Source organism: Toxotes jaculatrix, chromosome 6 (assembly GCF_017976425.1).
Source record: "Toxotes jaculatrix isolate fToxJac2 chromosome 6, fToxJac2.pri, whole genome shotgun sequence".
NCBI classification, from domain to species: Eukaryota; Metazoa; Chordata; class Actinopteri; family Toxotidae; genus Toxotes; species Toxotes jaculatrix.
In genome coordinates, this window is record NC_054399.1 from 17,400,783 (window position 1) to 17,414,696 (window position 13,914).

The 13,914-nt window shown below is 43.5% G+C and overlaps 1 protein-coding gene across 1 annotated transcript in view; it reads right to left on the reverse strand.

Annotated features, from left to right (window-relative positions):
• Nucleotides 1-173: 173 nt before the first annotated feature.
• hmcn1 (hemicentin 1) overlaps nucleotides 174-13,914 on the reverse strand; it is a 77,947-nt gene continuing 64,206 nt past the window's right edge. Inside the window, exons 78-107 of the mRNA XM_041039732.1 lie at nucleotides 13,673-13,780; nucleotides 13,083-13,220; nucleotides 12,718-12,852; nucleotides 11,661-11,930; nucleotides 11,043-11,233; nucleotides 10,665-10,878; nucleotides 10,365-10,499; nucleotides 10,073-10,263; nucleotides 9,873-9,954; nucleotides 9,356-9,625; nucleotides 8,914-9,084; nucleotides 8,644-8,814; nucleotides 8,097-8,267; nucleotides 7,756-7,926; nucleotides 7,393-7,563; nucleotides 7,086-7,256; nucleotides 6,854-7,000; nucleotides 6,577-6,714; nucleotides 6,242-6,363; nucleotides 5,795-6,032; nucleotides 5,593-5,655; nucleotides 5,283-5,402; nucleotides 5,050-5,184; nucleotides 4,850-4,963; nucleotides 4,614-4,739; nucleotides 4,322-4,450; nucleotides 2,869-3,237; nucleotides 2,579-2,698; nucleotides 2,338-2,464; nucleotides 174-2,020 (exon numbers count right to left, since the gene is read on the reverse strand). Coding sequence (XP_040895666.1) covers nucleotides 1,654-2,020; nucleotides 2,338-2,464; nucleotides 2,579-2,698; nucleotides 2,869-3,237; nucleotides 4,322-4,450; nucleotides 4,614-4,739; nucleotides 4,850-4,963; nucleotides 5,050-5,184; nucleotides 5,283-5,402; nucleotides 5,593-5,655; nucleotides 5,795-6,032; nucleotides 6,242-6,363; nucleotides 6,577-6,714; nucleotides 6,854-7,000; nucleotides 7,086-7,256; nucleotides 7,393-7,563; nucleotides 7,756-7,926; nucleotides 8,097-8,267; nucleotides 8,644-8,814; nucleotides 8,914-9,084; nucleotides 9,356-9,625; nucleotides 9,873-9,954; nucleotides 10,073-10,263; nucleotides 10,365-10,499; nucleotides 10,665-10,878; nucleotides 11,043-11,233; nucleotides 11,661-11,930; nucleotides 12,718-12,852; nucleotides 13,083-13,220; nucleotides 13,673-13,780 — 5,075 coding nt within the window. The 3' untranslated portion in view covers nucleotides 174-1,653. The remainder of the gene's footprint in view (nucleotides 2,021-2,337; nucleotides 2,465-2,578; nucleotides 2,699-2,868; nucleotides 3,238-4,321; nucleotides 4,451-4,613; nucleotides 4,740-4,849; nucleotides 4,964-5,049; nucleotides 5,185-5,282; nucleotides 5,403-5,592; nucleotides 5,656-5,794; nucleotides 6,033-6,241; nucleotides 6,364-6,576; nucleotides 6,715-6,853; nucleotides 7,001-7,085; nucleotides 7,257-7,392; nucleotides 7,564-7,755; nucleotides 7,927-8,096; nucleotides 8,268-8,643; nucleotides 8,815-8,913; nucleotides 9,085-9,355; nucleotides 9,626-9,872; nucleotides 9,955-10,072; nucleotides 10,264-10,364; nucleotides 10,500-10,664; nucleotides 10,879-11,042; nucleotides 11,234-11,660; nucleotides 11,931-12,717; nucleotides 12,853-13,082; nucleotides 13,221-13,672; nucleotides 13,781-13,914) is intronic.

The window sequence follows — 13,914 nt, forward strand, 5'->3', positions numbered from 1 at the left end:
ATTTCTATACATTTTATATAATGAGGAGAAAAACTGGGAAGTATAATCTGCCTTATGAGGTGTTGCCAAATGATTTATTTAGCTTTCATGGAAATAACGTAGATTACATTGATGATTTAGTTGCCCTTGTGTGTTAGAGAAAAAGAAATTCAAAACAACATTGTGGAGTTATAATAATATAATGTACATTACAGATTAACATAAAAGCAAAGTGTGTTACAATTCAAAAAAATTTTTTTTTTTTTTTTTTAAATAAGCAACCTTAAGCTTTGCTCCTCATGCAGACAGTGATGAGGAGAATTCAGCTCCAACACAGTGTTTTGTTTCTGCTCATTTCCAATCAAACACTGAGTGAAGGTCACTTCACATGACAACTGTCATTCAGACATCAGATACCTTTTCTAGTGCAGTAACGGCTAGTTTTACAAGAGCACAAAAAGGAGAACTTCTTCTGCTTCATGTTTTTCTAGTCCCAGATGCCGAGGGGCGAGAAGACGAGGAAACAAACTGATGTACAAACTGCCTTACTCAAATATTTCTTTTTTAAGTTTTGGTTTTTTGGACTAAAAAATAAATAAAAGGTATGAATGCTGATCATAACTTTGTCAGGACATTGATGGTGTTTTACATGGTGTGGTGAATGCATGTCACTCACAAACTTTGGAATAAAAGCTGTTTAGTTTTAAGAGCAGATCCTAGATGGCTGCGGTACAGAGGCAGAGGTTCATTCTTGAGTCTGATTAGAAGCTTGATAAAGTTGGGTGCAGATGCGACATGCTTCATAAGGATCAGGGATGTTTTCTGCTGTTTTAGTGCTGCAGACATACGTCACACTTCATTTCATTGTATATTCATTTATTACATTTTTTTTATTACAAAATGGATAGACTAAGTACAGTATGGAAATACACTGAGAAAAAAAAACTATGTACAGGTCATAAAAATAAAATACATCTTGGTATAAACTATTGGATGGAGCATTATGATGGAATCAGTGTAATGATTGACAGGGATTCTAGCTGTTGCACTTGTGTGTATGATGGGCCGCTACCTGAGGATGTAGAATACGTGACAGTCAAGTTCTCCATCGCCACAATGAGCACCATATTTGACCAGTCACAGCTCCACTTGGGTGACTGATTATACGAGGACTAAACAAAGGTGGGAACTGCCCATTTTTCATGTTCAAGCACTTCCCAATAAGTTAATAATAGGTAGATGTAAAGAAGAGACTAGCAAAGATTTGTTAAGTAGGCTTGAAGCCCACTTTCTGAGCCAGTGGTGGACGTTTTGGCTTTGAGGAGCAACATCTTGTTGAACTTATAAATAAATCTGAACAGGGTCAACATATCAAATATTTGAACAGATAAAAGTGAGGTTTACAGGGACCAGAGCCAATAAACAGCCAGTTTCATTCAAACCTCCTGTTGACTTCCAGTGGCTTGTTTCATATTCTACTTCCATGTGTCTTCAGGGCCGTATACACTCACTGGGCTCTCTCACACACTCACAATAAGTCTTTCTGCAGTCTGTTCACTGATGTAGCTGCTTTTCCGCAACCACACCCACTCACTCGCACCATGTCTCAGCGGTGCTGCATGTGGAGGACGGGATTCATCGCCGCACCGTCGTCTCACGTCATTTAAAGTGCTCTCAGTAGGGGTAGGCAGAGACGGCAATATAGACGATGAATGTCGTCTGGTACTCAATGCCTCCGTCTTCGCTGTAGGAGAGGGCTCGGACCTTCATGCGGTACGTGTGGGGCTCTCGTAGAGCCTGTGTGGTGAACAGCACTCCCTTCAGGTTCTCGTCTCGCAGGGCAAAAGGTAACGTGACGTCCTCGTCCACCACTAAGAAGGTGGTTCTCGGGTGCATCACTCCGTCCTGTGTGTAGGCCACCAGCCTGATGAGGTCCTGATTGGCTGCAATGCCAAAGGGAAGAGACAGCAGCTTGTACTCCAGGGCGTAAGGGCTCAGCGTACACTCCAGGTCATTCGGCGGACAGTCCTTCAGGCAGAACCTGCACAACAACAGGTGGTGTGGAATATTAAATATCGTGTGGCAAACACATAAGATTAATGCTGACCAAACCAAAAGTTAAAAAGAATTCAGCAGCAATGTGTGTTTGTAGAAACTATGTCTCAGGTACTGAACTATTTCATATAAAACCAAAACTATACGAACAATACTATACCACAATGGCTACAAAAAAAACCACACAGTTAGATTAACTTATCTAAATGATCCAAAACTACAAACAGCCCCAAGACTGAATTATTTTTATGTTGGTTCTCTTTTATCTCATTAATGGGTCAACCCTAATTGAGTGAGGTTTACCCTGTGGCTGGATCCCTCTGGTAGTTTGGTGGACAGGGTGTGTCGATACACTGGTAACTTCCTCTCATGTTGAAGCACATTCGGTTCGCTCCACACTGGATGTTCTGCTCCACACACTCGTCTATATCTGTAGACACGGCAAACAGCTTATCACAAAGGCACTGCTATGGTACAAGGAACACAGGTCACCAAATGAAACAATGATGATGATAGATCCAGGGGAGTAGGTGGTGGTTCTCACCTTGACAGGTTTTGCCGTTGGTCATGAGGCGGTAACCAGCAGGACAGAGACACCTGTGGCTCCCTGGTGTGTTCATACACTCGTGCTGACAGGTATCTCTCATGTCACACTCATTGATGTCTGTTGGTGTGATACACACACAGAAAAAAACAAACAAACAAAAAAACAAACACGCATTAAACCACATTTCAAGTTCACACTGACAGTTCACAAACCCTCAAGCAGCAGTGAAGCACAGAGACAGTATGGTCCTCTCCCTCATCTCAGCCCTGCCTGTCCTCCATAGTTACCTAAACAGAGACCACCCCTGGACTCAAACCCTTGCTGACAAGGGAGGAAGCCTTGCTGTGAGGACTGCGTGCGAGTCTCTCTGCGGCTACGGCTCCCGTAGCGCCTCCTTGTGGTGGCTGTGTAGGAGTGGTAACTCTGAGAGGCCAGGTTGTGGTACAGCTGCTGGTAGGAGCTGCTCTCAGGAGAGGACTGAGACGTGCGGTAGCCGTATGAGTAACTCTCATAGCTGGGCAGACGCTCCAGACCAGCGCAGGATTTGCCATCACCAAGGAGGTGGCGCCCCGGCGGGCAGGTGCACTTGAAGCTGCCAGGAGTGTTGATGCACTGGTGGGCACAGGGCTGTGGAAGCCGCTCACACTCATTTATGTCTGCCCTCAGCACAAAGAAAGACCAGCACCAGGAAGAGAGAGAGGGACAGGGTGATAGAAAAGAATGGAAGAAGGAGAAAAAGGTACAAAAAAATAATGCAGGAGGAAAAAAAGATCACAAGAAGGGATATGAAATGAAACAAATGAGGTGGTGCAGGCCATGAAAATAGAGGAGAAAGATCAGGATGAGGGGGAAAAAGGGGATATGTTAATTACCCCACTGTACAACAATACATTTTCATGTCTCTTAGACAGAAATGTATTGAGACTACAAACACATTTGACTTGTTTGAATGAGAGACTCATCTCCTCTCATGTCAAAAAAAAGTTCTGGTTTGAAGAACTTAACTTCAGATCTAGTTCATATTTTATCTGAAGAAATGATATCCGATTGTAAGTTACAAAACCCAGTTCATGGCAGATACATATAAACAGTATTTGACAAAGACATCAACGTCCAGGGTTAACGATGTGACGGGGGAAAGGGAAATAAATAAATAATGAAGCAACACCAGGAAATAGCCAGATTCAAACATAAAGGTAACAGTTTGGAAACTGGAAGAGAGTGAACAGAAACAGCTGTGAAGGTGATGGTGCTGGTCTTTTTATGGTCCGATGTATTGAAGGAGGAACATTTTATTTTCTTGTACTCATTTCTTACATGTTTCTGACAGTGAAGACAGGGAAACTGAAAATCAACCTAGAGCTTTGCACAACATATCATGCATGAGATCTCTACAATTAAAAAAAATGCATTTAATGTTAGGAGTTAGTAAGCAGTTTCCATTGCAGCAGCATTTTAGAAATGTAAGCAAGCAAGCGGCAGGATACAATGCCTGAACTGCACTGCAGATGACAGCAGAGTTATTTTAGACTTGGAACAGGAGTGAGTCACCCACACACACAAAGATGGAAGCTGGCAGAAACTAGAAAGCTGATGGGAAGTGCAGGGCAGCAGTGTTTCAAACTGTTGGACATATGCTTTGCTAATTGTCCTTAACAGTATTACACACATTTAACTTCTGTTTGGCCCATTCCTAATTAGGGGGTGATGGAGTGAAGGAGACACAGAGGATGTACGTACCGACACAAGGCCGTCCAACTCCCTGAGACCTGTAGCCACGTGGACAAGTACAGTGGTAGCTGCCTCTGGTATTCTCACAGATCTGGTTGTATCTGCACTGATGGGTGCCATCTCTGCATTCATCGATGTCTACAACAGGCCACAAGAAACATGAACCAACACAGACCGAAACCTTAACCCCTTTGCCATAAATCCAGCTTTAGCACCTCCTCATGCACAACTGAAAGCAGTTGTTCGTCAGCTGATTCTCTCTCGCTTACAAAGGCAGCTCTGACTCTGGCTGGACACTCACCTACACATGTCCCGTTGGCACCTTTGGTCATACCGCTGGGGCACAGGTCAATACAGGTGTAACCACCCCGCGTGTTTTTACACTGTTGATCGGAGCGACAAACCCTCTGTCTGCACTCGTTTATATCTGAGGTGAAAAGAGAAGAGCTCAGTACTATGGTCCCAACATGCCTTAATGACAGCTTTACTTTTAAAGAGGCAAAGCTTTATTTGAGAGGAGAGGAGTAGGTGTCCCACCTATACAGCGTCGGTTCCTGAGTTGAAATCCTGGCTCGCAGGCACAGCGATAACTACCGATGGTGTTAAGACAGTGTTGATTGCATGGATTGGACTCCTGGCACTCGTTCACATCTGAGTGACAGAGGACACGTTTCACATCAGCTTTAAGAAACTGTACAGACAAATCAGTATTCTATCCATAAAGCTTGCTGATGTACCTGTGCAGCTGAGACCATCAGCTGTTCTCCTGAAACCACGCCCACAACGCATGACACATCTGTAAGAACCAATAGTGTTCTCACAGTCCTGTCCATCATGGCACACATTCCCACCCAGTGAGCACTCATCAATGTCTACAAGAGCAGAGAGCAGCAGATTAGTTAGACAATGCCCTACTGCTGTGATGATATTTGCCAGTTTGTGTGTGTGTGTGTGTTGTGCTGTTGTGTACCCTGACAGGTCCTGCCGTCAGCTGAGATTGTGAGGCCTCGGGGACAGGAGCAGTAGTAGGTGCCCATGGTGTTGTGGCAGGCATGAGAACAGGGGTTTCCAGCCTCACACTCATTCTCATCTGCAAAACATAAATGATTAATAAAACAATAACCAGAACAGATTTAGGCATATAAATGACAGTTATTTCAATACCAGTTTGGATAAGCTGTTAAATCATTTAAAGTTGCTTTTGAATTCACAGTGCATCATGAAAAGCAAAAATCCATTAAAAAGTTAGGAATGGCACGATGCATTTCAAAAAACATTACCTGCACAGTAGGGCCCAGCGGCCACCAAAGTGAATCCTTGAGGACACTGGTTACTGCGATCACCTGGAATCATGTGAACATTGCATCATTAAAAGAAAAACTGGACAACTAACAAAACAGCAAACAGAAAAATACAGGATATAACATATTAGCCTAATTTGGTCCAGTTAAAATATTATCCCTACAATCAGAGTATCCTCACCCTTGATGATTCTAGCTTGGATGCTGTACTCCAACACCTCCTCCAGAGGGTGGTAGTGAGCAGTGATGGCTGTGGCCTGCAGCATTTCTACCAAGTAGGGCATCTTGCCCTTGGACAGGTCATAAGAGATGGTGTGGTTCCAGGAGTAGGGCACACTCTGCCTGTCGATGCTGAACATACGAGTGGACAAAGCGTAAAGCTGCCCTGGGCCTGTCTGGATGTAGTCCTCTGTGTAGTCCTGCAATGAACGTAGCACATGTGAGGCAGCCTTAAAGGAACTTTGTACAGTAACTTAGTTAATTAGTTACTTAAGTACTTAGTTATACAGTAATAATAACTGAACATTTTCATCTTCTTTCACTAACATACCTTTATAAAAAAAAATAAATAAATAAAAAAAAAGAAAGAAAAAAAAAGAAAAGAAAAAAAAAGCTACAAAATCTGTACCTTGATGTTTATGTCAGCATGTGAGGGCAAGTGCAAGATGTGTCCGTTCACAACAATGTCCAGTAACAATGCTCCATCTGAGTCCAGGCCTCTGGCTATGTGGGTCATCCTCAGGATTTCACCTAGCAGCATCCAAAAAGAGCACAGACATGTCATATTTCATCCTGCTAAACATCAACATCAGCCACTATTTCTGTAGAAATTTCACAATTCCATAAACAGCTAACAGGCAACAGATTGGACCCACTGAGTTTTTATATATGTAGTATAATAGATAATATGTAGCTCTATTTCTAGTAATAAGTACAGACACACCCAAGCCTGTCCATTCTCACCTGTAGCGAACTCCACCTGTGTCTCTCGCCTGAAGACGCCTCCTGTCAGCGTGTAGCCATTGACAGCCTCTCCTACTTCCTGTGCTGTGGTCCAGTAAACAGGATTCAGGATGGAGATGAGCTTCCTCATTGCAGGACCTTGAAGAAAAAGGAAGGAGAAGGTGGAATTTCATTTATTATAATATTCAGTAGAAAGTTCAAGAGAACAGCTTAGATAGTAACACATCTAAATCCATGTCTTAAAGTATAAATGATAAAATCATGAAAGGAGACTGACCTAATGTCCTTGGTATGTTAGAAATAGTGGCCTTGATGATTCTGCCACCAGACCTGCTGTCTGTGATGGTGGCATTGAGGATGGAGATGCCAAACTCAATATCATTGATGTTCCCTATAATGCTACCTCGTGCCTTTTGGGGCCCACCTGACAAAGAGAGATAACATTGTTAAATGGAAATGTTTCGAGTTGAGAACCACACACATACAGTACTTTTGAACACATGGCTCACCTGGGCAGGCCTGAGTGTTACACCTGGAAAGCTGTGAGGAGTCTCCTGGACATGGCCGGCCACCGTTACTAGGAGACGGGCTGTTACAGAGTCGGACACGCGTTCTCTCTCCACCACCACAGGAAGCAGAGCATTCACCCCACGGCTGCCATGAACCCCAGTTACCATCAACTGCAATGATACATGCCAAAAATTATATACTTATTTTAAGTGCATTTATAGACACTTCATTTTACATTTCAAGAGCATTTTAAACATCTACACCCTGAACACTGACCCACACACAGTTGTAAATATGCTGACTCACCAGGGCAGTTTGCTGTGCCGCATCTCTGTATCTGTGTATCTGCACCTGCACATGCTCTCCCACCATTAGCAGGTCTGGGGTTGTCACATGTCCTGTAGCGCCTCATCTGACCTCCATTACACGTCTTGCTACAGCTGCCCCAGCTGCTCCATGGGCCCCAGTTACCACTGACTGATAGGAAGACGGGCAAAATGTCAGATGCAGAAAGGAAACAAGAAAAGCCAGGTATGTATATGAGTTGGCACATTTTTACAAAGAGATATAAAGACACTGAAAAAGATATAGTGAATACATGTCTTTCCTGTCAGTGAAATATGCTGCATTTGTAAAATTTAAGGGCAAGTAAAAGTGAAGTTGACTCACTGGGGCATGGCTCGCTGTTACAGAAGTCAATATGCACGTCGTTGCCCTCGCACTGTCTGCCACCGTGCTGAGGGGCAGGGCTGGCACACAGACGCGTCCTCTGTCTGGTCCCGCCTCCACAGGAAACACTGCAGGCTCCCCAGCTCACCCAGGATGACCACTTCCCATCCACTGGAGGACAAAAGAAAAGAAGAAACAGGAGGATCAGTCACTTGGACATTAATATTTGAAACCTGAATTTAGCAATGACTATTTCATCCACTGGAGAACACACATACAGATATACACAAAAATCTGTTTCACTCTGATTTCATCATCAAGTACAATCCCTGACCCCTCACCAGGACAAGGTCTCTCCTTGCACACTTGTGTTTGGGTGTCTGAGCCGTCACACTGTGGCCCATCAAAGGCTGGGGGAGGATTGTTGCACAGTCTGATTCTGGACTGCATACCCTTACCACAGGTCTCACTGCATGGGCTCCACGGTAGCCAGGACCCCCAGTTACCTGCCACTGTGGAAATATAACCAGAGTCAGTACATACAGGCCTATAGTAAGATTTAGGCCCATATTCCTGAATAATGGAAGCTTATTGACTGAGAATCAAGGCAACTAAAACCTGGAACAAAGCTTGTTTATGGTAGATATGGTATGGTAGCAATATATTACAGTTTCCATTACATTTTTCAAGACTTGTTAAGTTTTGTCTTTAGTATTTTGAAGCTGGAAAAAAACATATATAAACATATGTAAACAAGGGATTTTTCAATAACCATTTGTATGGGCCATGCAGTTGATATTGAAACATGCATTCATGCTAGCTGAACTTCCTCCTACCATCTATTCATACAATGAGTTTTTTTGTCATATGTAGAAAATGGTTGCTCACCTGGACAGGGTCTGACACTGCACATGATGACCTCCACTGCCTTCCCCTCACATGGCCTGCCTCCATGCTGAGCTGGAGGATTACTGCAGGTCCTGATCCTGGTTCTGTTGCCCTGACCACAGCTGCGAGAACACTCCTCCCAGGAAGACCACTCTGACCAGTTACCATCCACTGAAGAGGAACATAGTTACAGGTCTTAGTACAGTTTACACCACTGGCAGAAAGTCTGAAAGAAGAATCCTGAATCCTCTCCCTCTCATTCATTCTCACCTGGACAAGGTTTCCCCTGGCAACTGCGCGTTTCTGTGTCTAATCCTGCACAGTGGCGCCCTCCATTGGCAGGTAGAGGACTGTTACACTGTCTCAGCCTCCTCTGAGCTCCAACACCACAGGACACACTGCAAGGACCCCACTCTGCCCACTCTGAGTAGCCTCCGTGTACTGAAAAACAAATAAATCCTCATTAACACAAGATATTTTTATAGCCAGTTGGTCATTATGGGTAATTTGTGTCCTTTTCTCCTTGAAGGATAAAGAAGAAGATGAATAAGTCTTTCCCATGATCGTTTTTTTTTTTGTGTATAACAGAGGAATAAAAAAAATGCCCTCTTGAACATTTTTTTGCACATTTTAACTACATTTGCTACAGGCTAAAATGGAAGGTGACTCACACATACGGTATAATGAAAAAGGCCCACAATGCGCAGCTCACCTCGTACAGTTAGGGTGACCCTGACCAGTACAGATCCAAGTAGGTTTCTAGCCACACACTCATATTCAGCCGTGTCCTCCTTCTGGGCACTGCTGATTCTGAGGGAGCTGTTGGACAGCGTGGAGAAGCGTTCGAAGCCCAGCAGTGGGCGTCCCTGCCGAGACCATTCTATCATGGGTGTCGGCTCACCCTCTGCTTGGCAGTTGAGCACAACTGTAGTGCCAGCGTCCACCACTGTCTCAACTGGCTCCACAGTGATGGTGGGTGCACCTGGAAGAAGAGGGTGGCAGCATGTGATCTAACCTTTAAAGGGTAACGCCACTTATCTAACACATCAAAATTCAGTTTACTAGACACGGGTCGTGCTAAGAAAATAATCGCTGATGATGACACTACAAATCTTCAAAGAGCAATATTAAATCACTACTCTTTTGGGTTATAGTAACTTTCACATTCTGTTCATGTAGGCAGTGCCAGACTTGATGCTAAATAGGATGAACACAGAGCAGACACTTACTCTGCAAGGTAAGTGTGACACTTCGTTCCACTACCCCAGCATCATTTGTTGCCACACACATGTAGTTGCCAGCGTCCTCACTCTGTATAAAATTGGGGGAAAAAAACCCAAAACAAACAAAAAAAAAAGTTCATTATCATGATTGCAAAAAAATATATATACACACAGTATTGCACAAAAAAAAGTCTCTGTTTTCCTACCACTGTGCCATAGATGGCCAGAGAGCCGTTGTCCAGCTGACGGATTCGGTTGCTGATCTGGATGTTTATCCCATTTTTGCTCCACTGGATGGTGGGCAGGGGGTCTCCCCGAACCTCACAGTTCAGGATGGCATTGCCACCAAGAGGTTCAATCCGATTGGAGTGAAGATCCCCATCAATGATCGGAGGCTCTGAAAGCAGAAAACTGAATCGTAAAAACTTGACATGATGGGGGTCAGATTGTGAGTTAAACGTGTGAAATTAAGTTGAGTCGAAAAGTGTGTAGTTCTACCTTTAACATATACAAAGCCCAGTGACTTGATGGTTCCGACGTTGTTTTCTGCCACGCAGGTGTAAGTGCCAGAATCTTCTTTACTGACTCTTTCTATCACCATCTCACTGCGGCCGTTCATATGATCGTAGTGAACTACAGCATTAACAAAGGGCAGTAAACGACAATGAGAAAAACACAGTTCAAAGTGTTATTATTCAAATATGACATACAACTTCATAAAAAATTTAAAAAAAATTAAATTAAAATTTGAGGGCATTTTAGAAAACATATGCCAAATGACTGGAGGTGTTTCCATACCTGGGATGATGTTGTTGTTGAAGGCCCATGTGATTCTGGGTGGTGGGATGCCACTGACCGCACAGGCCAGCAGGAGGCGTTCTCCCTTGTTGAGGGCCACATCTCCAAGCAGCTCAGTGAAGACAGGGTGGGTATGAACCAACAGGGTTACCGTACGAGTGTCCTGCCCGACTGCATTAGTGGCAACACAGGTGTAACTGCCTGCATCGTCAGGCTGGTGCAGAGGAGAGATGAGAGACCAAGTGTGCAGAGAAAAAAAACAACCATAAACATAACTGGTAGCAGAGCTAAATTTAATACAAGTAAGTTTCACTTTGCAGCAATCTACAGACACTGACAAAGAGATAATTTGTTGATTTGTTGATTTGTTACTCTTACCTGAGCAATGTCTATAACTAGCTCTCCAGAGGGCAGGATAGTGTATTCTCCTGTGCTTTCACTGAGAGGATTCCCGTTCTTCTCCCAGGACAGGCTGGGCTGAGGGACCCCCTCTGCTACACACACCAGCTGGGCCTGACTGTTTTCCACCACTGCTACCTCCTGCTCTCCACCACGAATTGAGGGAGGAACTGCAAACGTAAGGGGATCATTTCTCATTGTCACATTAATTAAAAAAAAAAAAAAAAAAAAAAAGGGTGTGGTAAATTAGCTGGATCGCTTTATAGCACAAATGGGAAAATGCTTCAGACCAAAAAGTGGAAGAGGCATTGTTTTTCCAGGTTTCGTGCAATAACAGTTGGAGTTGCTATTGAGGTGTTAAATGCACTCAAAGCAGGGCACAGGGGCAACCAACATGAGGTCATTTTAACAATATGCTAATGTTTAAAGTTGCATTTTTTTGGCAGAGTCATACAGTCTTGTTCTACAGAGACACCACAGAAGGATGGCATAAAGACACATTTTATAACCATAAAAAGTCTGTGGAACATCACAAACATGCATTAGTGTGTAGTCTTCAGTAATGTGGTTTAAAATAGTGGATTGACTGAAACTTACTCTGCACAGTAAGGCTCATCTCGAGGTTGACAGTTCCTGCTGCGTTGGCAGCAGTGCATGTGTATCGTCCGGTATCACTGGGTTGGATGAAGGCGATCTGCAAGGAGCCTGAACTAAGAACCCGCTGGCGCACGGATTCACTCAGCGGCTGCCCGTCTTTATGCCATGTGACAGAGGGAGGTGGGGAGCCATCAGCCTGGCACTGTAGCATCACAGAGGAGTCCACAGGTGCCAGGTACTTTTGCGTCTCTGAGCTGATCACGGGTGGTACTACAGGACAGAAATATCATAAACAGTCAATACATGGCATTTTTAGCAAGAGAAGGAATCAGTACCAGTGTAAGACTGTCAAACACAAAATAAACTGAGGGACAATATGCATAGAACAATTTGTGCTGCTTTTAAAAAAAAACAAAAAAAAAAAAAAACCACCATAAGTCTGAACAACACATCTGAACACATCACAATGTAATACAGTGAAATTCAACAATACAAAATGTATTAAAAAAAATAATGCATAATATAAACATAGTCCCTTTTGCATTAATATAATAAATATAATATAATATAATCTGCTCTAGGCAGATTTCCACATGTGCCATTTTCCTTCCATTTCTTAATGATGGATTTAACTGAACTCCAGGGGATGTATTCATCCCTGCCTGTTCTTTTGTCTTCATGGTGCAATTGTAGCCACAAATGCTGATTAACCAGTGACTGGACCTTCCAGACACAGGTGTCTTTATACTACAATCACTGCACTCAGGTGATCTTCATTTCACTAATTGTGAGACCACTGGCACCAGTTGGCTCGACCTCTGTTGAACTGTCAGTCACTTTAAAGGGAGTGAATATTCATGCAATCACATACTTTATAATTAACTGACATTAATAGCAATAAAAGGGGAAACATCCGACGAGGTGAATACTTGATATAGGCACTGTATTGGATTACATTATAATATACTCTTGTTATTTTGTCCAACCCCTGCCAACAGCTACTTAGTGCTACATGACATGTTAATCTGATTACCATTACTTGGTATGTGTGACCTACCTTGTACTTTGAGTTTGGTCTTCCCCAGTGCAGTGCCAGCTGGGTTTTGAGCCACACATATGTATGTGCCAGAGTCTGAAACAGAAGCCTTGGAGATCTGCAGACTTCCATTGGGCAGCACTGCAAAATTACCACCTAGGACAAAGCACAAGACATTTTATGACTGACAGCTTACAGTCTAATTATTGACAGACACAGACAGACACAGACAGACACAGACACAGACACACAGACACACAGACACACAGACACACAGACACACAGACACACAGACACACACACAGACACACACACAGACACACACACAGACACACACACAGACACACACACACAGACACACACACACAGACACACACACAAATTACCTGTAGTGGGTATGTTGATGCCCTCCTTCTGCCAGGTGATGGTGGGCCTGGGTGAGCCTGTGGCCCTGCAGGGCAGAGTAATGGGGTTATTGAGGATAACATCCAAGGTGGCAGGATGGGACTGGATCACTGGGAGCTCTGAGGAGACAGATAGGAAAAGGTTGATGTGCAGAATTACAACAAAAATAAAAAAACAAAAACAAAAACACAGCAGTCAGAGTCAGTTTTCTATGTTGGGCGCTGGCAAAGTAACAGTTTTGGCATTTCTGTTTTGTTGCAAGACATCTGTCACCACAGCTCAATTGGGAACAAATGCAGGAACCTGTGTAGATATAGCACACAAATTACTGTTTTCCTATGAGATCAAAACCCTGCATTGCCAAGTCTCATGAGCCATAAACCATTTGAACCATTTTTCTGTATAAAGAACATATAGTATGTCTAAAACCAAGACAAAAACCAAAAACCAAGAGTTCCCTCACAAAATAAACCAGTGAATAGGCTTAACATTGCCACACAGAATCCACAGCAGAAACTATAGAAGAAATTCAGTTCTGAACTTGATATATTGTTTCCTGACACGTTCTTACCTTGCACTGTGAGCTGTACGTGGCGTTGGGTGGACCCTGCAGCATTCTGCGCTGTGCACGAGTAGCGTCCTGCATGACTGAGCTCAGCTGAGATAATCTCTACTGGACCTGGGTAAGGTTTAACACACACCTGACAAATTATACATAGTTTGAAATCTCTGAGTGTCCTGATTCTATCTATGCAAAGCATTAAATAATGACCTGATTTACCTCAGTGTCCTCACTGACAAATTATCCACACT